Source organism: Chionomys nivalis, chromosome 13 (assembly GCF_950005125.1).
Source record: "Chionomys nivalis chromosome 13, mChiNiv1.1, whole genome shotgun sequence".
Lineage (NCBI taxonomy): Eukaryota > Metazoa > Chordata > Mammalia > Rodentia > Cricetidae > Chionomys > Chionomys nivalis.
The window spans coordinates 75135516-75160286 of record NC_080098.1 but is presented as its reverse complement, the minus strand read 5'-3'; the positions used below and the strand labels follow the sequence as shown (position 1 = coordinate 75160286).

At 43.0% G+C, this 24771-nt stretch overlaps 1 protein-coding gene across 3 annotated transcripts in view; it reads left to right on the top strand.

Moving 5' to 3' along the window:
* Window positions 1-24771, top strand: part of Fancc (FA complementation group C) — a 110369-nt gene that overhangs the window by 25958 nt on the left and 59640 nt on the right. For all 3 annotated transcript variants that reach the window (XR_009058200.1, XM_057787713.1, XM_057787712.1), the window contains exons 3-4: window positions 1967-2051; window positions 4362-4456. Coding sequence is in view for 2 of the 3 variants with exons in the window: in XM_057787713.1 (XP_057643696.1) it covers window positions 1967-2051; window positions 4362-4456 (180 nt within the window). In the remaining variant the exon portion in view is untranslated. The remainder of the gene's footprint in view (window positions 1-1966; window positions 2052-4361; window positions 4457-24771) is intronic.

The window sequence follows — 24771 nt, the reverse complement described above, 5'->3', positions numbered from 1 at the left end:
AGTATCTTATATAATTTATTGTTAATATTTCCATTTATCTTCCTATTGACATAAATTGCTTATGTTTACTGTGTTAGATATTGGCAGGGTTTCTCTGTGTGGCCTTGGCTGTCCTGTTACTGGCTGTGTAGACCAGGCTGTCATTGAACTCACCGTGATCTGTCTGCCTCTGCCTCCTGAGTGCTGGGACTAAAGCATGCACTACCACCTTCCTGCTGAGAGCCATGTTTTCATGTTATAAGCATATTAATGTTTCATACATTATTCATATTTTTAAATTAGAAAATGAAAGTAATTGTTATTTAGCATGTGTACTTTCATTTAGTACTTTCTGTTCATCAAAGAAGCAAATGAGAAATTTGAAGAACAAATTCCTATAGATTATTCTGTAGGTAATGAGAATGAGTTTATATATCTCCAGAAATTAGAAAGGAAGGTTATCTGGAACAAGTGATACTAATTTTTAAATTTTTTTTTTGTTATTTGTTTTTGTTAGTAAGATTTATGTAACTTGACCTTAATGCAGTTTCAGAAAATCTAGGCTCAGTCCTGGTGCAGGGATCATGTTGAGGAGCTTCCTGCTGCATCATGGGGCTGTGAGGGCCACAAAGGTCCTTGTGCCACAGATCACTAGGGAAACCAGGAACGTTAGACATGCAGGAGCCTCTCCTCAGTGGAGGAGATAAAACACCTGTCTTCCTGCCTAGACATCTAGAAGTGGATGTTGTTAATGATCTGGTGACCTTTTTGCTCTCTGTGGTGGCAGACCTCACACACCTTTTGCTATAGAGACTCCCACAACCCCTCAGAATGTTTGTCAGACTCTTCCGCTCTGGCCTTCAGTTAATCTATCTTTAGGGGTGATGTCACATGTACTTTATGGCCTGCTGACCTCTGTGCTGTTGCAGTCAGAGACCACTAGATTCTCAACCGTTTCGCTGTAGAACCCACCCTTGTCACATGGACTTTGTAGAGGAGTTTCTACGTGGTCACACCTTAAGCTTTAGAGTGTACCTGGAATTAGAATGACTGTTGCCGGGAAATGATTATTTCCTGGAAACTTTTCCCCAAATTGTACTGTTTTAAATGTGCTGACATGACCCGCCTGGCATCAGACGCCCCAGATCTGACCCAGGTTGATGAAATCAGTCTGAAGAAAGTTTTCATTCTCGTTTCTTCGAGGTTTGCTTCCTGGCCTAGATGCCTATAGCGTCTCCTTCATTGGAGGCACATGAGCTGGTGTGGTCTAAACATCATAGAAGAGTGCGGGAAGATACAGGGGAAGATACAGCTGTGCACCAACACTGTGCTTTATTTTACGCTGTTTCTGTTTGGTTGATGATTTTATCATCTCAGAGGTTAGACTATTGTAGCTGAAATATGTCATTTAACATGTAACAATCATGGCTGTGACACACGAAGACGTGAGTTTTAGGGCCTCAGCCACTTTCCTTCCTTTGCAAAAGCTGAATGATGGGTCTTTCTTGTATAGTTCGAAGAGCTAGAGTTCTATGGTTGTTAATCACCAGGGCTGCTCTTCTTCAGTGTACTGTGTTAAATGAAGTAGTCTTTCCTAGGTTGGACAATCCCAGATTTGGGAGGGAGAGGCAGGCAGATCTCTGAGTTTGAGGCAAGCGTGTGAGTTCCAGGACAGCCAGGGCTGTGTAGGAGACCCTGTCTCAAACAACAACAACCAAGAAATAGTCTTTTCTGATTATTGCTTGAGCAAAATACAATAAATGTTCTTGCAAAATTGAAATGACCTGATTACATCATACTGAATTTTTAAGAATGAAGTACAAGATAAACTTTGAATTTCTTACAGAGAGCTTTTCTGTAATCTCTTTCTGTGCATTTTCTAGAATAGGATGTACAGGAGCACTCAGGCTCCCTTGAGAAATTGTGTTGCTCAATTGATTTGCATAGTGTGTTTTAACGATCAAAACATTGGTTGTTGTTTTTATAGGATTCTAGGGCAATCCTGGAAAGGTTCCCCAAAATTGGTCAGCTGTTGGCAAAAACTTGTTGGAATCCTCTCATCTTAGCATATGGTAAGAGCGTCAACACACAAACACCTAATGACAGTTTTACTCTCTCTGCTTCTCACAAAGCACAGGGATATAAATTGTAATCTCTTTCATGTTTCTGTGGACAGCTCACCACGTGTATGCATCTTCCCGTGCTTCTGTGTGTTACAGGCAAACAGGCATGCGTGTGCACATAGGCTCATGCCTGTGTACTGTAGGACAGCAAGGATTCTTACAGTAGAGGTTTAAACACCAGTGTTTAAATTTAAAATGACTGTAGTCACTTTCATCATCTCATTTTAAATTCTCCACAAGTAAACTTGATGCTAATGATACCTAGTTAATTGTTTCACAGGTCCATGTTAACTCATGTATTGCTGTCCACGTTGTGAGGCCATTGTTCAGAGTTGGAGTCCTGCTATAGCCTTGCCATTATTTAAGAGTGATGTGGTTTTAGCCAAGGTTGAGAGAATTTGGGAATACTTTAGGTGTAGTATGACTTCACCTCTCCTACCTTGTTTCCAGTTTCATCTTCCTCAAGTATAACATGCCATTGCAGAAGTGCTGTCGCCAGCTGTCTGAACGCCAATGTGGGCCTGTGTGCATTGTATTCCCTCTGCCTCTTGGCCCTCCTGGAACTGTGCTGAGGCTGGGCTGGTCTCTCTTCATTTGCCTGTGGTTTCCCAGCGACTTCTCCCACTGTCTGGGCCTGGGAGCAGTGTCATCCTCGAGCCTGGTAGAGTTTGCTGAAGTTCCTGTAGATGAGCCCTTTGAAGGTCTTCTGCCTTAGATTGACTGCATTATTAGCAGATGTAATTTTTTCATCTTTTTCTTAAAGTAAAAGACTAATCAAACCTATCATAGGTCATGTGAGAGCTGTGAACTAGGTGGGGGGGCACTTCCTTGGATCTTTGAGCACACACTTGTGCTTGAGGTGCACATTCAGTCTCACTCGTTCCATCCTCACTTTTGTGGGGTGCTAGGAAAAGGGAGATGAAGAGCTCCCCCTGTAGTTTTCTTCCTCTTCCCTCAGTCAGGTTGTTGATCTAAGGTGGAAAGCTTGTGAGCCGGTGCTGTATTTACTTTCCAGATCTGCCGGTGAGTCCTGGTGGATCCTTAGCAGTTTCCTATGGAAATCCCAGTCCCAACCGTGGTGCCTCTGGGGAGGAAGCTCCTGGATGCCATTCCCTGTATGGAGTACTAGTGGTCCTCATGTAAGCAGCAGGGGCTTATTTATGTCTGCGAGCCAGCCAAGCAAAGTGAGCTGTGTGCTCATCAGCCAGAAGTGTATACAGTGCGTCACTTTGTCCCTGGATCTCTTTCCTTACTTATGAGAGGAAAACAGACACGCGAACTTGTGTGTAGGATTACTCCACATCCTGGTGGTACCACCCCTCTTTTGATTCTTTGAAGTTTAAGCTCCATAAACTACCATTTTCCTGCTTCCCTTTTTGAAATTGCCCCCCAGTACATCCTCCTTTCTCCATAGTGAAGGATATTATTGGAATGTCTGTCACTTGTGAATTAGTATTTACACCAGGTCAAGTGCAGCAGTCACATCTCACTCAGAGGTATCAGTTTGGCCTGGAGAATTCTTTGAAAGTTACAAGTCTGGAAATTAATGTGTGTCAGGCAAGACTATAACTCCTGGTGCCTTATTTATGCTCATAGGGGAAAATGAATGTCTCAGAATGACCCTGAGAAAGTGTAAACTCAATGATTGTCACTGGAGGAAAAATAGATCTAAAAATTATGAAGGGATAGGTGCTCCCTGTGAACATAGAGGAGCTTTCCTGTAGTTTGTTCTGTCCTTGTGCCTTTGATAGCAAAGCCATTGGAGGCACCATAGGCTGTAGGAGGCTGGAAGGTGAGCTCTGCCTGTCTAAGACCACTGCAGGGGCTGGGTCTGTCTCCCTCCCCTCTCTCCACCACAAGGTCTGCATCCTCTGTGTAGCTTGTATGCTAACAACTTCCGATTACAGCTTTAATTTTTGTTCACTAGTTGTGTTATAAGTCTCTACCTCGAACAGGTTTGGTCACAGAAACAGATAGTAGTTATTTTGCTTTAAAGAGGTCGACATTGCTGATGTTTCAAACGTGAAATTAGAGACATCTTGAAGCGCCCAGCACATTCAGCACTTCCCATCGTTCTTACTTGGCTCTAAAAACTGCTGCTGTCTCAGAAAGAGTTGACCACACAAGAGCTGGACAGTGAGCTGAACCCACAAGAAGAAAAGCCAATGCCGAGCTTGGTGCTTTGAGGTTTTCCTAAGCATGTTCTTAAGGTTTTTCCTTTTTGATAAAATATACTCATTTTAGTTTTATTTTCTGCAGATGAAAGCCAAAAATTTCTAATATGGTGCTTATGTTGTCTGATGAACAAAGAACCACGGACCCCTGGAGAATCCGAGCTTAACTTCTGGATCCGTGTAAGAGAGTAAAGCTTCCTCTGCCTTGCTTTGGCTTAAGTTGATTATTTAAAGTCCTCTACACTCTGCTAATTTCCACTTATTGGTTCCAATCTGTGATATTTTAAGGCAGCAGTTCTCAACCTGTAGGTTGCCACCCCTTTAGGGGTCACACATCAGATATCCTATATGTCACATACTTACATTATGATTCATAACAGTAGCAAAATTATAGTTATAAAGTATCAATGAAATAACTTTGTGGTTGGGGTCACCATAACACAAGGGACTTTATTAAAGGACTGCTGCATTGGGAAGGTTGGGAATCACTGCTCTGCAGTGTTGAGGTTGGGAACCCCTGCTCTGCAGTGTTGAAGTGGGAACCATTGCCCTGCAGTGTTGAGGCTGGGAACCACTGCTCTGCAGCGTTGAGACTGGGAACCACTGATCTGCAGCGTTGAGGTTGGGAACCACTGCTCTGCAGTGTTAAAGTGGGAACCACTGTTCTGCAGCGTTGAGACTGGGAACCACTGTTCTGCAGTGTTGAAGTGGGAACCATTGCTGTGCAGTGTTGAAGTGGGAACCACTGCTCTGCAGTGTTGAAGTGGGAACCACTGTTCTGCAGCGTTGCCTTTTACTGTTAGGTATTTGGTGAGTGTTACCTATTCAGAAGACTTCTGCTTTGTTGATTAGAAATTCCCCCAATACTGCTCCTACTGAACCTCCCAGTGCTGATACCACTTCATGCTGAGTGGCTTTGGAAAATACTTTGTAATGACTGAAGAATCTACTGGGTTTTCTTCCAGATATTACTGGGAGCTCCATTCTTCCTGCCAGCCTAGTGTGAATCCTTACATTACTTTTCTCCAAGAATGGCTCTGCTTCTCAGAATCTCTTCTGTTGTAGGCGTGAGTTTAGCCAGTCCTTTTTTTGTGTCCCAAAGTTGATGCCTAGGCCATTGCTGCTCGTGCTTTCAAAGTCATTAATCATGGCGGCTACGCAAAGAAATGATGGCTTCTTGGTTTTCCCTGTGTCTGTTTCCTCTGCAGTGGCAGGCACAAGTTGGAGAACCTGATTTGGTTGACTACTTTGGCTCCTTTCTGTTTCCCTCCCAGAAGCCACAGCCTGTGGACCTGCTGGTGCAATGCCATCAGACTCACTGTGAATGTGGTTCTCATTGGCCGTAAGGCTATGAACTCACCCAGGCAGATTGGCACAAAGGGTTTGGCCTGTGGGTGGCTGGTGATACCACCACCTTCACTCCTCTTTATGTCCTTTAGGCAAAGTTAGTAACAGAGGATAGATGCAGCATTGTACTTTTTGTGAGACTGGAAGAAGAGCAGGCACACAAGGAGTTAAAAGGACAAAGGGAAAAATGAATTCAGAATTTAGTTTCAAGTAAAACTCGTGTACGAAACTGAAGAAAGAAACTGATATATGGAGTTAGAGAGAAGAAAGTTATAGAAATAGAATAATACCTAGTCTTTAATAGAATAATGCATAGTCTTTCATTATGTTTTATAGAATATAAGAACAACTAGTGTGCAAGTTTTTTTGTTTTTAAAAATAGGGTCTCTCTATGTAGCCTGGCTGTCCTGGGACTCACTCTGTAGACCAGTCTGGCCTTGTACTCAGAGATCCACCTGCCTCTGCCTCCCAAGAGCTGGGATTAAAGGTGTGTGTCGCATAGTGTGCCCGGCATAGTGTGCAAGTTAATGTTGGCTAGCTCATTAGGTCCTAAAGTAATCCATCTAATAAAGTATTTCTAGGATGACAGGATTAGCTTTGTACACTTAACATAGGACTTTTTACACCATTAAAAAATTTCTAGCCTTAGATGGATCTCTGTGAGTTCGAGGCCAGACTTGTCTACAGAGGTAGATCTAGGACAGCCAGGGTTACACAGAGAAGCCCTATCTCGAAAAAACAAACCAAAACAGGACAAAATACTGGCCTCATTTTTTGGGGTCTTTTCATTGTTTAATGCCTTGGTGAGTACTGAGAAGCACTTAAATTAGCACTGATGTGGGAAGGTAAAATCAAATGCTGAATTTCTTTTCCTGGGGTCCCAAGACTTGGGTTGTCAGTAGAGTGCTGTTGTAGGTGTGATGGTGGCCCAGAGTGTGCACTTGCTTAGACTTGGAGGGCTGGAGGCATTTCCTGTGGAAGGCAGCAAACTAGATGTGTTGTGAGGATGACTGTGAGTGCAGGAAGTGACCAGGCATGTCAACATGAAGAGAACATGCAAAGCATGGTGGGAGAAAGCAGACATCTGGGAAACTGCTGGTGCCTGCAGGTACCTGCAGCTTGTTGTTTCTGGAGTGTGTGCTGATCGTGAAGGTGGAAAGACAAGTAAGCACCAGCATGTGGGTGATTACAGCACATTTTTATGTATGACAGTGGGAACATTAGAGCATTCCAACAGAAACCATGTGGTGGGTGCTAGCTTAGGAAACTGATGGTGGGAGAAGGTTGGTGTGGAATGGGGGAGGCAGCATTCATGACTAAAGGGAGAACCTGGGAGTCCTGGTCAAAACCGGATGATGGACAGGCAGTGGTATGAGATATCAAATACAGTGAACACGCAGGTTAAGTGTAGGTGTGTGAGGGATTGGCGAGGCACATGGAGGGTAGTTGAACACACTACTCACAGGAGGGCAAGCTGGTAGACAGGAGTTGAGAGAGAGTGCTGTCTGGGGAATGACTGAAGTAAGACCACTCTAAGAACTGGGAGACCTCATAGGTTGTAGGCATTACAGAAACAGTGAAAAATCTCAGTTGCAGGGTAAGAGTCTAAGAGAAAAAACACAGTTAAGGTTAGTAGTTCATTTAATTTTCATTTCATTTGAATGGAAGTTGTTTCTGTAGCTCCAAATTGTTTTAGATTTTTTTTTTGTTTTGCTTTGTATGTTGCTGCTGCTCAAACAGGCCCTATCACACACTCACTGCCCATTTGTAATGGAGTATTTGGGCTGTAGTGATGTGGTTGGCACAGCCTGTTATATGTTTTTAGTTTGTTTCATGGTTGTGTTGACATCTATTTAAATAGAACTTTCAGTAAGTTGGCTTAGTTCACAGAATATTGACCCTTTTTTTGCCCCCAGCCCTCCCCTCATCCCCTACTTCTCCTGTTGTGTTATCAGTTTGAAGTGAAGGGGGTTTTTGTGTTTACATGTTATAAGTATATATATTGCCTAGAATAAGTTCACTGATTTTTTGTTTGAGTTGCCCAGGTCACGTTTTTTGGTACATTCACGACTACCCTGTAAAGTAGGTTGATACTAAAGTCTGTGGTGGTGTTAGATTCTCCTAAATTAACCTGTAAGCCTCACATGCCCCAGGACCAAATAACACCATGGCATTCTGGGAATTGTAGTTTTGGGGAAATAACAAAGCCTCATGGGAAAGTTTTGGTGGCCTATGGGTTTTGTCCCTATAAGTCTGACCAACACATGCCTTGGGGCCCCTCATCTGGAAAGTTTCCAGGTGATGGTCCTAACCAAATTCCATCTTGATCAGTGTTTAACATTTTAATAAAATCTTGCTTTAATTTGACCAAAATGGTGGAGCTGGTTTTTCTGGTAAATTTCAGGATTAACAGTGAGAGGTGTTTCTTAGTATGGAGCCATTGTTAAAGGCTGTGAATGTTTGTACTGTATGTGACTGCACAGGCTCTATATGGCTTTTGAAGTTCAGTGGCTTCCTAGACTACATGTATGTTTCTGGAGGAGGCTGCCACCCTTACCTGCCTCCTAGCAAGGCATTGAGAGTTGGTGACTTACTGGCTTGTCTGTCCCAACAAAGATTGTTGTGCTATATATTAGTTTTGACTGTTGTTCCCACCAGATCTGGTTCTGTTTAATACTGAGAATGTTGGAGTTTTATCAATGAGCAGCATGGCAAAGAACCACATGGATTTAGACTCATAATAGGTCTTTGGAAAGCCTTGTGGTTTAAGTGACACTTTGCTCTGTGGTAGATGCAAGGAGTGTTTATAAAATTGTGGCTATCAGAAGACTTTTGTGATTCTACTACTCTACAAAATCAACTGAAATTGTAGGTCTGATTGGCTCCTTTATGCATTACAACCCTTACTATTAAAAATGGTGACCAACTTCATATGGCTGTTTACATAAGGTGTCTGTATTAGTTATTTTTCTATCACTGTGATAAAACACCATAGTAATGGTCTGTCCTGTCCCTTTAAGAGACAAGTAACGCCCCCCCCCCCAAGCTGATCTCCAGCTTCCAGCCTGAGTCCTTCACTTTCAGTCTCTCTCGAAGAGGCAGCTTCTGTCTCTCCCTTCTCCCTGCTTCTCCCCTCCCCCCTGTCTGTCTGTCTCTCTGTCTTTCTGTCTTTCTGTCTATCTCTCTCTGCTCTTCCCCCTTCTCCCCTTCCCTTCCATAACCCACTAAATAAATATCCAACTTCACTCTGCACGGCATGTGTATCCTTCTTCGTCTCTCACCCACCACAGGGCTTCCTGCCTGGGACCTGACTGCCTTCATGGCCTGCCGTGGTCTCGTGGCCCACTGCCCACTGCAGCATGGCCCCCTTTCTGCCACTGTGCCCCTTGGGGAACCTGCAGCATTTTACTTAAACCATAACAACCATGACCAAGACAACTTACAGAAGGAGCGGTTTATTTGAGTTTAAGATTCCAGGGTTGTAAGATACCCATCACCATTGGGTGGGGGACAGTGTCAGCAGGCAGGCCGACAGCTGGAGCAACAAGGTGAGAGCGTCTATCTCCAGTTGCTAGCAGGAAACAGCCTTCTCTGGGTGGGCACTGAGCAGTCTTTAAACTCTCCATGTCTGCAAGGTCACACTTCCTAAGCCTCCCCAAATTGCAGCACCCACTGGGGACTAATTATTCAAATGTCTGAGACAATGGGGACATTCTCCATTCAAATCACTACGGTATCTAAAGTAGTCCAATTCATAGAAATACTGTAGAACAGGCTGTGTAGAAACCAGGTGGGGTGTGTTTGATTGTATGGGGTTTTGAGACAAGAGATTCTGGGGATGTGTCTTTCAGCATACAAATATAAATAACGCCTGGCCCTTCACATTCAAATTGCCAAGGCAGCATAGTTGAATTTCTGAGGGATAGCAATCCTGTTGGTAACTGTTGACTGTGGCATGGGTAACAAAACCAACTTTGTAATGGGAGAACTTAAATTGAGAGAAGTAGATTGATAGCCTATGAGTGGCAGATTGGATTAGGCCAAGGTGGGACTCTGTAGCTGCTTGAAAAATACATTGCCTCAAAGGTGAACTTCAAGCTAGAAGTTTGTTTGGCTGCGATGGTCCTGCATTTGTGGTTCTAGGATAATTGGTGCCTTGCAGTCTCATTAATGAGAAAAGTATTGAAAAGTTATGTGTTCATTTCTGCTGCGCCATTGATAGTGGAAATGCCATGCTGGATTTGAGCTGCATCAGAGCCACAGCCCTAAGAAAAGCCAGGTGGGTAATGTGTGTTAATACCACAGGTTGAGAATGAGACCACTACCACAATTTAAAGCCAGGGTTGAAGCAAACTTTAATGAAATATTGGCAGGTGGATGGGCTCTGGTCAGGTCCATCTCTTGCTCCCCAGAAAAATGACCCCGAATCAAGTTTTGCCAGGACTTACAAAGAAAAATCCATAACTCACTGTATTTGCCATCGGGTCCAGTCAGGGCAATGAGCACATCCGGTGCAGGTGGGTCAAACAAACTTGTTGAGGGGAGTGAAAATGAGACTTGCCTTCTCCCATAAACAACAGCCTCCAGCATTGCAGGAACTGTCTGTCCTTGGCCAGGGGGCTTGCAGGTCAGAGCCTTTTTTGTTTCATGGATCTGTAAGGCATAGTAACGAAAACTTAAACTGTAACTTTGGCTCTCACAAATGCTGATTCCTTCTGTTGAATGCTGCATGGGGCTGAGGAAGATCTTGGTCTTAATGTTTTTGACAAACCTGCATTACTTGTGTTTTTCCAGTCACTGGGTCTGTGGTGTCAGAGCAGCCAAAGCTCCTGAGCATTCCCCAAAAAAGTACTCAGACCTGTAAAATGTTCTTTGTAATCCTTGTTACAGTTGGAGACAATAAGCAGCCCAGAATCTAGGTTAGACTCCAGGAAAAGCTTTGCCATTGTGTATAGCCCGTGAAATGTGAAGAATGTAACAACAAAAGTAAAAGTCAGTGAGAAACTGGTGACACACAACGACAGTACCACTCAGATGCAGACATCTACCCAGGATGGAGTACACCTGATGACGAAAAGACTTTTAGAGGAGAATAGCCTGTTATTCTTTTAAATTTAAAAGTTTTTTAATTTTTTTTTGTTATGAATAAGTACAGCAACTTATTCTTGTGATTATAATATCTAAAAGATTATTTTTGAAAAAGTTACATGTGATTCGCACCATTTTGAAATGTGCAGAGTGATACTTCTGTCGATGTATGCACCCTATATCTGGGGCTGCAGACAGGTGGTGTAACATTTCTGTCTTCCCCAGAAGTCCCCATTGCCCCTACATTCAGTCAGCTCCAGCCTGGGGTGACTGCTATCTGCTTTCTGTCACCACAGATTAACTTTTCTATAATTTCACATAAGTAGAGCTATACAGTATACACACTATTTTTCAACATGGGGTTTATCCATGTTGCAGTTTACAAGATTATTTCTTATTGTTCAAAACTATTTCACTGAACTGCTAAGTCAATTTTCTTTATCCATTGACTTGTTGATAGTTACTTGGATTTCTTGGTTCTAATTTTTTGCCTTTTGTGCATAAGTTGCTATGAACATCCTTTGAAATTTCTGTATAGTTATGTATTTAATTAATCTTTAATAAATTTGAGGACTAAAATTGCCATGCTGTGCAGTAGCATATGCAAGTAGCTGCCACGTGGTTTGAGGACTCTGGTAGTTCTGTCTGTTCCCCGGCACCTAGTATTGTCATATGTTAGCCATTCTTATGCTCAGAGGGCTTCCTGCTTGCAGTTTTGATATCAGTTTTCCTGCTAGTTTGACATTGAACCCTGTTGTAGGTAGGCCGCTTGGTCGTTATGGCTGCTCAACAGCTCAGACCCAAAATAATCACACAGAAACTGTATTATTAAAACACTGCTTGGCCCATTAGCTCTAGCTTCTTATTGGCTAACTCTTACATCTTAGTTTAACCCATTTCTATTAATCTGTGTATTGCCACATGGCAGTGGCTTACTGGCTAAGTTTTTGTAGCATGTCCCACTCTGGCGGCAGATCCATGGTATCTCTCTGACTCTTTCCTTCCTTCCAGCATTCAGTTCTGTCTTCCCCGCCTACCTAAGTTCTGCCCTATTAACAGGCCAAGGCAGTTTCTTTATTCATTAACCAATGAAAGCAATATATAGACAGAAAGACCTCCTACACCACAAGGTTGTGGCTTACCAGGTAAAGTTCCAGCGGGGCTCCATGGCTTCTCTCTGACTCCACCTTCCTTCTCCCAGCATTTACTTTAGTTTTTCCTTCCCAGCTAAGGTCTGCCCTGCTATAGGTCCAAAGCAGTTTCTTTACTCATTAACAGTAATCACAGCACACAGAGGGGAGTCCCACATCAGAACCTTCTCTTCATAATCCCTGTCTTCTGTGTGTTTTCAAGGACTTAATCCATATGAAAACATCATCTTAACAAGGCACAGGAGTGCTTTTTATACATCAGGTGCTGTTTTCCTTTTCCTTCTCTTAGTGATGGCTTGGAAGTACCTAAGGTAAGCAGACATGGATCAATGCAGTGAGTCCACCATTCCACACGGGGTTTGGGGTACGCAGATACTCTGCCACTGAAAACGCCTTGTTCAAATCTTTTCTTTCTTTCTGAGACAGGGTTTCTCTTTGTGGCCTTAGCTGTCTTGGAATTCACTTTATAGACCAGGCTGGCCTCAAACTCAGACATCTGCCTGCTTCTGCCTCACAGATACTGGAATTAAAGGTGTGTGCCACCACACCTGGTTTGCTCAAATCTTAATCTCCTATGTTACCTTTTTCAAGTTACATGCTTTTCTAAATTGCAATCATCCATCTTCAGTAGAAAATAATCTCACTTGCTCATAGGTCTGCTAGAAAAATAAGTGATTAGAACTATACTGTGGGTGTTTGTGTGCTTACAAATTGACTGTTGATGGTGGGAGTAAGTATTCACTCTGCCATTGCTTTGGTAAGGGTAGGATTCGTAAGACAGGTTAGGGTTCAAAATGAACTAAGCCATTTTAATGGGAACATTCATTGCTGTTTTGGATTAAAGGATGTGTTTTCAGTTTGTAAAATAGCAATGTCAGTCCGCTTTCAGTGCTAGGAAGATGTCATTAGGCCCATGCTCTGAGCCTCCCTGGCTGCTGCATTCTCAGTTTAAGCTAAGTTTTTTCTTCATTGTTGTCTTGCTTTTAAAGTTGATTGACATATGCTAGTTTACAGAGTGGCAGGTTTTATTATGTTTCTCACATATGTGTGATGTGCATTCTTGCATTTGCTTATGTTGTCTGGCTCTTTTAAAGATTTACCACAGATTGGTTTTTTTTTTATCATAAACGACATATACTCTAATTTTTTTCTTTTAATGATTCCATGTAGGCTGCCATTTGAAGATCATAACTTCAGAATTCACCACAATTTGACAGTTGTAAAGACAGGGAAGGGTGACTCTTAGAGAAGCATGGCCTCCGCTTCCCGAGTGCCTCTTTCTCTTAACCGTAGTGTAACGCGGTTCATACAAACCAGAGACAGAAATGGGGTTCAACCTGGAGGTCAGAAAAGCAAAGCAGTCAGCTCCTGGCTCTTACCTTTATCTCTGTCCAAAAATGGTGATCCTGTCTCCTGAATCCTCAGAATGAGACTGTGTGTGTGAGAGAGCTGTCTCCACCCATCTTCTATTCCTCTCTAAGGCTGGGATTAAAGGTGTGTGTCACCACTGCTTGGTCAGTAAGTAAGGCTGATTTGGGAAGGCTGTTTTACTCTCTGATCTTCAGGCAAGCTTTATTTATTAAAATACGAATGAAATAACAGTACACTCCAGTGCTTAAAATGTTTGTTAAAAACATCCTTCAATGAACTCCAAATCTGCTTCATTAAGAAATCAAACAAATAGTCCAGGTGTAGTAGCATATGCCTTTAGTCCCAGAACTTGGGAGACAGAAGCTGGTGGACCTCTTTGATTTCAAGGCCAGTTTGGTCTGTGTAGTGAGTTCTAGGAAAGCCAGGTCTAGCTACATAGTGAGATCCTGTTTTGAAAAACAAAGCAAAACAAAATAAATACCAAAAAACTCAAAGAAGTAAATTTGAAATCCCTGTGGATACAATGGTCCATCTGCTGCAGCTCATCTAACTTGCTCTCCATCAACTCTGAGACCTAGGCTGTGCTGTAATGTCTTCTCGTGTGACCTGTTTCTCATTTCCAGGCTTTGCTTTGTGAACAGTAGAACTCTAAGTGTGCTGGGACATATGTCCTGAGGCTCTGTTAGGACGTGATGAAGGGAAGCAGATGGGTTAGAGATTTGTTTGGAAACAATGACTAGTGGGGGCAGGTTGGGAAAGGATGAGGAAAGGGCAGTTCCTAGGTATTAAATTGAGATTCTGCTTACAGAAATAGGGGCATTCCCAACAGGCATACTGGCTTAATTTTGTTGTGTTGTAATTTGTACTCAGCTTATAAAATCAGCCTTTAGTTTTTAGACCTTCTTTAGGTTTGAATAAAAAGTGGGTAGAAAATACAAAGATTTTCTGTGTTCTTCTGTCCTACCTGTACAGAGCCTCTGTAGTCAGATGTGCTCAGCAGAATGACGTGTCAGTGACAGCTGATGAACCAGCTTTGTGTCACACCCAGAGGCTATGGTTTCTGGGAGCTCACACTGTCTGTTCTGTAGGTTGGAAAATGACTGGCATGTACTGGCTGGGTTTGTGTGTCACCTTGACACAAGCTAGAGTCATCAGAGAGGAACGAGCCTCAACTGAGAAAATGCCTCCATGAAATCCAGCTGTAAGGCATTTTCTCAATTAGTGATCAATGTGGGAGGACCCAGCCTAGGGTGGGTGGTACCATCCCTCAGCTGGTGGTCCTGGGTTCTATAAGAAGGCAGGCTGAGCAAGCCAGGGGAAGCAAGCCAGTAAGAAGCTCTTGTCCAGGGACTTTTTTTTTTCTTCCTCTCATCAGCTTTTGCCTCCAGGTTCCAGCTCTGCTTCAATTCCTATTCTGACTTCCTCCGATGATAGAGTATGATCTGTAAGTGTAAGCCAAATAAACCTTTTCTCCCCAACTTGATTTTTGGTTATGGTGTTTTGACACAGCAATAGAAAACCTAACTAAGGGCTGGAGAGATGGCTCAGCAATTAAGAGCACTGTCTGCTCTTCCAAAGGTTCTGAGTTTAATTCCCAGCAACCACATGGTGGCTCACAACCATTCATAATGAGATCTGGTGTCCTCTTCTGGCTTGTAGGCATACATGCAGGCAGAACACTGTATATATAATAAATAGGTAAATCTTAAAAAAAGAAATCCTAACTAAGACAAATTGGTACCAGGAGTGGGGTATTGCTGTGACTGACAAACCTGACCATGTTTTTGGGAGGATTGTGGAAGAACTTTGGAACTTTGGGCTAGAAGAACCATGAAGTGTTAAGAACTCTGTGGGACGTTCTGTGGGAACTTGGAAGGTAAGAATGTTGAGAGCAGTGCAGAGGATGGAGGCCTGGCTTGTGACGTTTCAGAGGGAACTTTAAAGACTCTGCCAGGGTCATTTGTTATTTTAAATTAAGATTCTGTGGTTCTGGTTAGCTAGGGCTGAAGAATCAGCTGTGAGTAACAAGATACCTGAATTGATAAAGTGAAACCTTATGTTACTGGAACAGTTGATGCTGCTTAGCTGGAGCCAAGCAATTAGTGGTGATTGAGAAGAGACCAGTGTCACTGAGGTGGAATCTTCTGAGAAGTATTCTCTGAAAGCACAGACAAGCTGTGTTCCAGAGGTGGCCATGGTTCTAACTTGTGTTGGCAGCAGGACTTGGTGATATGTAGACATCACCTAGGTGGTACTGGTTTGACAACATGAAAGGGTCATGGAGAGTAGCTGAGGCTTGGCACTGTGAGAGTCCAGGATGGGCCGTTGGTGAAGATACAGCCTCAGTAGCAGTTGAAGGCTCAGGACTCTGTCCATGAAGAGAGCCAGTGAGAGGATATTGGTGAAGTACAGCCCAGTTGCAGCAAGGAACCCCAGCATTTTGGAGATGCCAGTTCCATGGGGAAGATCACGAAGACCAGGAGCAGTGCAGTGGAGCTGTCTGGAGTTTAGAAGACAAATGGGTGCAGCAGAGGGCAGAGCCAGAGAAGTGACCCAAAAGATCGTGAGTGAATACCAGATAGTTGGACATTGAGTTATTTATACTGCTGGAGTTGAGTTTTGCTTGATTCAGGTTGTGATGGTGCCCTAGTTTTTCTCTTTTGAAGGTATTGTATTTATTTAATTTTTATTTTTAAAGGAATCCACAGATGAAAGACTTGGACTTTTAAAAGAGACCAGATATTTTAAAGACTGAAATTCTAATGCAATGTATTTAAATTTGTAAAGACTACGGGACTCTTAAAATTATTTATGATTTTAGTGTGAGATCTTGGTGATGAATAAAAAAGGAATGGTTGTGGATTCATAGTGGTGTGTTTGTGTGTCAGCTTGACACAAGCTAGAGTCATCAGAGAAGGAGCTTCAGCTGAGGAAATGCCGCCATGAGACCCAGTTGTAAGGCATTTTCTCAACTAGTGATCAATGTGGGAGAGCCCAGCCCACGGTGGGTGGTCCTGGGTTCTATAAGAAGGCAGGCTGAGCAAGCCAGGGGAAGCAAGCCAGTAAAGCGCTAGTCAGCTTCCTTGTTGATCATATGCCTGTATGATCATACAGGTATACACCTATGCCTTGAGGATCTGGACTCTGACGGGTACTTTATACTTAGAACTCTCTGTCCAGCCCCGAGTTGTTTTCATTGTTGAATTAAAGAGTCCAGGGATACTCTGGTAAACTGTGCCTTTATTATCTCTTCTGCAAATATTTTCTAGTTTGGGGCTATTCTCATTTGCTTATAATGTCCTTCACAAATCAGAGAAATTTAGCTTTTATGACATTTATCATATCAATTTTTTGTGATTAGTACCTAAAAGTCATTGCCAAGTCATAGGTTAGAGTTTTTCCTTAGGTTCTCATGTAGGTGTTTTATAGCATTTTGTTTTTATTTAGGGCTGGTACTCATGTAGAGTTACTTTTTGTTAAGCATATGGTTCTATGTTTAGATGTCTTTTTTAAAAATATGAATGGCGGGAGGAACATACCGGCTCCGTGTGCTCTGACAGATGATTGGGTGCATCCCAGAGTCATGTGCTTGTTTGTTGGATGCTGCTTTGGGTTTGGCAGAGCTGCAGGCTCCTTTATGAGTGTCCTGAGATGTAGACTTTCGTGTGTCCAGAAGTCCAGTTCTGGGTTGCGTTGATGGAGGTGCTAGTTAGCTACGTTTCGGGTGGGTTTGCTGTTTAATTCCTTTGTCTGTATTTGAGTAATTGAATGCAGTGATGGAGGGAAATAAGCAGCATCCGGTGTGAAGGGCTCGCTCTTGCAGCAGATAACCACAGACTCAGTGGTCTGAATAACACACAGCAGCCTTCTTTAAAACATTAAGTTCTGAAAGTCTAAAATGAATTTCACTCAGGTAAAATTTCTAGTTAGCAGAACTGCGTTCTGTCCAGAAGCAGAATTCTCTCTAGAATCTGCCTCCCCTTCCCAGCCACTAGAGGCCACCTGACTACCTTGGCTTGCTGCTCTGTTCTTTGCCTCAAAGCCATCAGATGTCAGGCTGTTGCTAAGAATTTATGCCCCACTTTCCTCTTCCACCTTTAAGGGCTTTTTGCCTGTTGAGCCCACCTAGTTATTCAGAACCTGCTCTGTGTTGTAAAGATTTGCAGATAGAAATTGCGTCTGTGACTTGAAGTTTCTTGTACCAAGTAGACTGGATATTATACATGGTGGAGAGAAAGCACCAGCTCCTAAGCTGACCTCTGGTCTCCACATGTACACTTGACAATCATGGGCACACACACTCATACAGACACATAAGGTGTGTGTGTGCACTTATAATACACATAAACATATTTATATATGCACATAAGTAAATAACAAGTTAATTAAATAAGTAAATGTGCATACACATATGTTCCTAAAGTGTTGCAGGTTTTATTTGTGTTGAAATTCATGCTGAGTCCAGTACATGACTAAGGTGTCTAAATCTGGGAAGTCACCCAATTCTTTAATAATTGAGGCTCTGTGATGTTTAGGAGCTTTGTGTGCACATCAGTGTGTCTTATGCATATTCAAGTGTGCGTCACAGGGTCCTGAACATCATCTGTGTTCCCAGGCAGACAGTATACTTCATGTGGGACTTGAGATCTTTGGCTCTGGTGGTGACACTGTGACAGTCCCAACCAGGGCAGAGTCAGGGAGTAGCAGGTTGTTTGGAGGCCAACACAACTCTAAGTTGTTTCTCTGAGTCTGGGTCTTGTGGGTTGAGGGCGTTTATGGCCCTTGGGGTATGTTTAGAAGAGAAGGGCTCTCATTGCATGTGCTTAACCTCAGCATGTAGTCTTGGCAGTAGGTGCATCTGCTCCATGATAGAAGGTTCTTCTAGCCAGGCCACAGAGACAGATACAAGTTTTGTTTTGATTTTATGCTTTTCAAAAAGATCTTTTAAAAAGTTTACATGTTTTATTACTCAAAGGGGAATTTATTTAAAAAGAAAAGCATATGACTAGTTTCCTTTTGAGTTTCTTTTCTTTCTGAAAGGCAGTGACACTCACCTGAACTGTCAGCTCCCTCCCACGTCCTCCTGAGACAGAGGTTTTCTTACAGCCTAGTGTAGATGGAGGGTTTGGTCTTTCTCACCTGTTTGGGTTTGAGTTGAACTCTCATCAAAACAGGAAAGTGCTCCCCTCCACCCTCATGAAGACCTGCTAGCAGTGAGCAGAGCCAGGTTTAGCTGTAACCTGTTCATTGGTACACATTGTCCCGGTGTTCTGATGACTTCATTCCACACCTGGGTTGATACAGTTGAAAAGTATTCCTTTAAAGTCACGTTACTGTGGTGGTAAAGGAAATTAGAAAAACAGGAGACAGATTTCTCATAGAAGACAAGTCAGAAGGTAAACCGTGTCTGTAGGATTTCCCAGCTTCTGTGCCCTCTGTCTCCAGTGTGCTCACTCACTGATCAGTGTTTAACCTTTATCTAAGCTGTTTGTTAAAGGGTTGGTTGACTTAGGTGGTATGCCTTGGTACAGGGACCAACAAGAACTTTGCAGTGACCCATCTGTTCTCATTTCAGCAGTAGATGTATGTTAATTTCAACCATTTTCTTGTGACAGTCAAAATGTAATATTAAAAGTATTCAGTTTTCGAGATTTGTGCACACTAAAAATAACTTGCTATTCCTGTCTCATGTTTTTTTCCCCCCTTTTTGGTTAAACTTGCCACAACACATGCAACAGATTATAAAAGACTGGAAGCGTAATGACTCCAGCATGGCACAGACTATACTGGCAGACACTGGAGCACAGCCCTCTTTGATCATCCTCCTGTGGGTGGTCATGGCTGCAGACCTGCAGACGGCTCACGAGGCCCAGTTCCCGCAGTTGGACTGCTGGTCATGGCCCTGACAGCTCCCCACTTCTGTCTTCTTCTAGAGCCTTCTCCTTTAGATGATGTTTTTTTTTGTTTTGTTTTTTTGTTTTTTTTTTTTTTTTTAGATTATTTGCTTTTACCAGACAAAACCTGATAAGTTTCAGAACCTTCTGAAATGTTTTTGTGTCTGCTTTAAGATAAAATTTCTCAGCACACAGTTGAATTGATCTTATGATCATTAGGAGCTGGCAACTTCTTAGTCTCAACAAATTGAATTTAATATATTTAATTATTTCTTAAAAACAAAACAAAACGCCTTAAACTGATCTCCTGTTCCCTCTACTACTTGTCTGAAGCATCTGGAAGGCTGTCTCTTCCTTGTTTGAACTGTCATCTTCGCTGCCTACTTTGGTCTTGAGTAATCGATTTCATTTTTGCTGTTGATCTTTGAGGCAGGCTGGCCTGGGATGCACCATGCCATTATTACACATAATTGAATAAGGTAAAGGGAAGGTATAAAAACAGTGCCTTGCAAGCTTGGGTATCATTAAGTATAATCTCTAATGAAATCAGTGCAAACTATACTTATATAAACTGATAAAGATGAATGCATTGTATATAATTATAGCAATATTGTCAGAACCTGCAGAAAGAGAAGGAAATATGTTTTGGAATGAATCAGTTCCCACACAAAACCTAGCCCCATTAGATGGATTTTTGGGAGAGTTTTGATCGAGAATAAACTTCAAATGCTTTGGTGATTTCCACTCAAAATAAACCTCCTGGAGTCTCTGTTCTGATGCCACTGGTTGTGCTCGGCTCCAAGCAGCTTCTCTGAAGGTGCTTTGGAGCTATTCTGGGTCCTAGCCTGTACACCTTGTCAGTCGTGCCTACAGCAAGGACTCAGCACTTTACGTCTTCAGGTTACCAGTCAGCATGTTCTGTTGAGGACGTGTTTAGCATTCCCTTCCTGTGCTTGCTCATGGGTTTCAGATTTGCCTTAAGACACTAGGGTCAACAGTCCTGAAAATGTATCTGAGAGACCTGTAGAGCTCAAGTTAGGCTCATTGTGTGTGGTTCTGGAATGCCCTGGCTGAGGCCCTAGGAAAGGTAGCACCCTTAGACACCCTGAGACCACTTCCTGGCTGCAGGATCTTGTTAGCTTGACCATGCCCTCCTGTGGAGATCCAGGGCTCTACACAGCCAGAGCCTCATTCAAAAGAAAGGCCCAGGCTAAAGAGAGGCACAGCCATGGAGGAGGTAGGATGTTTTTGAAATTGAAGCACTGGATATTTTGTGAGTTTAGGCTCCTCTTCTTCAAATTACTTTATGTTCCTGATGAGAGTCTGTAAAGAACACATTTGCTTATAGTGAGTGGTGCCACCCTGTCTCTGGAGATGTTTACAGCTCACATCTGCTCCAGGTGAAGGTGCTCATCCTGTGCTTTTGACTACGGCCGAGGGCTTCTTTATACCTACCACTAGAGAACACAATTGCACACATAGGGTCTTTATGAGCCGACACTAAAAAAAAATAAAAAAGCTACTCTTATTTATGTTGTACCTGCTGCTGTCAGCAAGTGGGCTTGTAAAAGTAAGGGGAGAAAGCCCACAGTGAGGTGCTGTCAGCAGCTACCCTACCCTTTACATGTGCGTGTCTTTTCATAAAGGAAGACTGTCAGACAGAGCTCAGTGTCCTGTGAATGTAAGGGAGGACCGTGGACTCTGCGTTTTCAGCAGCACTTGGTGCTGTGGCTCTGGCCCTGCTGCATTTTCTATGTTGACAAGTGCTGTATCTTGCTGTCTTCCATGTGCTCGGCCATGCTGCTGTAGGGGGGGACGTGGTTTTTGTAAGGAACTCAGGAGCTCATCTGTTGGCTGCTTGGTCCTTAGTGTGGCTAAGTTGGGAGGAGGTAGACCTGTAAGAGGCAAGGGTTGTAAAGTGTTTCTGGCGCCTGTCATTCTGGCACCTGTTCCTGTCACACACACCTCTGACATGAGGCCCTCACGTAGTGCTAGTCAGTGGAACCGTGCTTGCCCTCTCTCCTCGGGCAGTCCAGGCTGTCCTTAAACTTAGAACCTTTCTGCCTCAGTCTCCCAAACACTGCACCCAGCTCCGACTGTTATTTTAATTTTTTTCCTACTTATTTGTAGTTTGTGTATGAAGAAGAAAAACATATCTGGCAAAGTGAGTATTGCTTTTGTTTTGCCTTTTTTTATTCAAACATTTACAGTTTGAATTCATCCTGTTTTACAAACATAAATTTTAGAATGCGGTTGCTTACGACTTGCAGAAGGCATCGCTGCTCCATGAGCTGAAGTTGTAGTTAGAGAATGGGACACAAGGTCTGACGCAGGTGCCTCTCTGTTTCAGGGTCCTAGTAAACATACAACAAGATCATTGGTGCTAACGAAAGTCAGGCTGCTGGTGTCCTGGCCCCAGTGTCTGGAAAGCCTATTCTTCCTAGGCCTCTCTGTTGTCCTGTTGTCTTTCCAGCCATCCTGGAAGTGAATAGCACCCTGGAGTCAGTCATACAGATGGGGACACTGTAGGCTGTTTGTATGGTGACTAGCTCGTTATGCTACAGGCTGAGTTCACCAAATGCCTCACTGAGGTTTTCCGTTTTCTTCTACCTCCTTCTCCACTGTATGGGTATATTTGCCAATACTTTAAGCAAGATGTAGGTGCGTACCTTCCTGTAGAACAGCACACAGCATCACCAAACTGAGGCTTTGAGCATGTCAAGGAACTTGGTTTCTGGAAATCTTTTTTTTTTTTTTTAATTTTAAAATTTTTATTCATTTTACATTCCTATCACCGATTGCCCTCCTCTTTCCTCTTCCTGTCCCCCCCATCCATCCACTGCTCAGAAAGGGTAAGGCCTCCCATAAAGAGTCAACAAAGCCTGGCACATAAAAATTGAGGCAGGATCAAGCCCCTCCCCGCTGCATCAAGACTGAGCAAGGCATCCAACTATAGGCCATGGGCTCCAAAAAGCCAGCTCATGTACCCGGGATAAACGTGGAAACTTTTAGACAGTTAACTATGTGTCACTTAGAAATGAATCGACTGTTGTCTAAGTAGGCTTTCCTCGTCTTGATTGGTATTAGTGTGTGGTGTTTGTTTCTTATTCATAAAGGAACAAATTTAAATTTGTAGGCACTAAATCAGCAGGTTTCCTTGTGTACTAATTAAGGGCTATTGCAGGTCTTATATGGTGGCAGAAATGTTGTCTTTTTCTCCCTTCCCCATGCAGTTTATACGGAAGATGTCTCTTTTTCTTTGCTGAAAAAGAAATAACAATTTTCCTTGAAGGTACTGCATAAGGAAAGAGTTAGGAAAGAAATTTTGTGTGTGTGTGTGAACTGGATTTCTGGTTAGGGTCCTGATGGACTACAGTTCACTATTCAGTCATCTTAGTTGCTGGTTCTACAGGACGTATCTTGAGTCTAAAAGAATAACAAACTATTTAGTGATCAAACGGTTTGTTATAAACGTGTGTGTGTGCTCGCATGCACGTGAAGGGTGGGGCACTGTCTGCATGGGTATGTAGAGGCCACAGGCGATATTGGATGTCTTCCTCTATCACTGCCCATCATAGTTGATAGTATCTTTCACAGAACCTGGAACTCACCCAGCTAGACTGGCTGGCCAGTGAGCCCCAGGGATCTTCTCTTTGAGCTCCTCTAGTACTGGGGTTAAAAGGACAAGCTACTACATAAGACATTTTTCTTGGGTGATTGGGATCCAAACTCAGGTGCTCATGTTTGTATGAAAAACATTTTAGCAGATTGGTGTCTGTGCTTTGTCTGAACTCCTCGGGAATGTGACCTGTTCAGGGTGCACTTCCTTAGTAAAATGGAGGCTTCTAGGTCTGTCTTTCTGTGCACATTATTCTGTGCACATTATTCTGAACAGGATTAATTTTGTGTTTCATCCATTTGTACTATAGTATCCAAGCTTGTGCCTTTTGATTTTGGCTTTTGAAAAACCAGTTCTTATTCCCTTATGAAACTGAGTAGGCAAGAAGTTGTGTAAGCAAAAGTAGAAACTGCAAACCTTGTTATGTTTGGAGTCATGTTCTGGCCACACCTGCCCTTGGTGGTCTGTGTGCACACCAGCTATGGGGAGGGCAGCACAGCAGCAGCCTGTAGAGAGCAGATGTTGCTTCACATGAAAGAGGGCCCAAAGATGCCAGGTCAGCTAGGCTTTTACTGTAGATCTTCTCACTTAAGCTGCCGTGGACCATATACATTTTAAAGGGAGGTGGGTGGACTGAAGTCACAGAAATCTGTAATCATTAGTTTTGGCCAAGGATGCCATACTGCAGAGAATGACTGGGAAAATTAGTCCCACCCTTTAAGTTGGCATGCAAGGGATTTGAATAATACACTACCAAAAGAAGATTCCATGTTGAAGTCAAGAATGTATTCTCCTCTGAACCACGTAATGTGCCATTAGTAACTTTTTGTTTGTTTTACAACTTAAAATTTATAGGAACACATGATATCACTATGGTTGCTTTGCTGTTGTTTTTCAAGATTTAGTTTCTCTGTATACCTCCGTTTGTCCTGAAAGTTATTCTATAGATCAAGACAGACTGTCTTCACACTCACAGAGATCGTCCTCTTCTGTCTTTTCAGTAATGGACTTAAAGGCGTGCACCACCACCACACGGCTCGTTTTGTCTGGTTTTTGCTTGTTTATATGGAGGCAAAGTCTCATGTATTCCAGGCTGGACTTGAACTCACTTTGTGGATGAGGATGATCCTACTGGAATTACAGGCATCCCACCTAGTTTTACACAATGCTGGGAATCCAGCCCAAGGGCCTCATTCATGTAAGGCAAGCGTTCTGCCCACTGAGCCACATCCCTGCCTCATTCTTTAATTTTGGAAGCCCAATAAGATGAAAGCAGCATTAGGATGGATCAGGTTATAGAGGAGAGACCAGAAAGAGCCTGTGAGGCAGTCTAAGGGAAGATTATTTGTTGTGAAGAGGGAAATGGATTAAGAATCCTAGAGGATTGGGTGACTGGGAACACAGGAAATAAAGAGCTGAGCTATACAGAAACAGATTCAGGTGGTTATTATGTCAAACTTCTGTGCTCTGATAACAGTGTTGGGAACAGTACAGTTCATTGATTCTAAAGACTTAAAGCATGGACAGAGCTGCACTTGTGCTCTGTGATCTCTGCATTTGGGAGGCTGAGGCAGGAGGGTTGCAGCAAGTTAAATGCCAGTCTGTGCTACATAGTGAGGTCCCTGCCAGTCTTGCCTTGCCTATGGTATGAGACTTACCTTAAAAAAAAAAAAAAAGAGAGAGAGAGAGAGAGAGAGAAAAAGACAAACAAAAAAGGTATGGAAAGTGTTTTTCCTTTGATTGCACAGGGTCTTTTCCTCACATGGCTCCCCTGACCTTCTCAGAGGTCAGACTGCTGGGTGGGCTTCTGGATCCTCTTGAAGCAAACACCCTGTGTATGATGTGTGTAAATTTGAAATCACAGGAGGAAGCAGTGGCTGGAGCAAACTGTGCAAGTACCTTGTGTACTGCACACACCCTGAGGCTGTGGTGGTAGAGGCAAAGATGCTGCCTCTCTAGCATCTTGGGAAGGATAGACCTAGGGACAGAATATGGAGACCTTATCTCCGTTTGAGAAAATGGGAA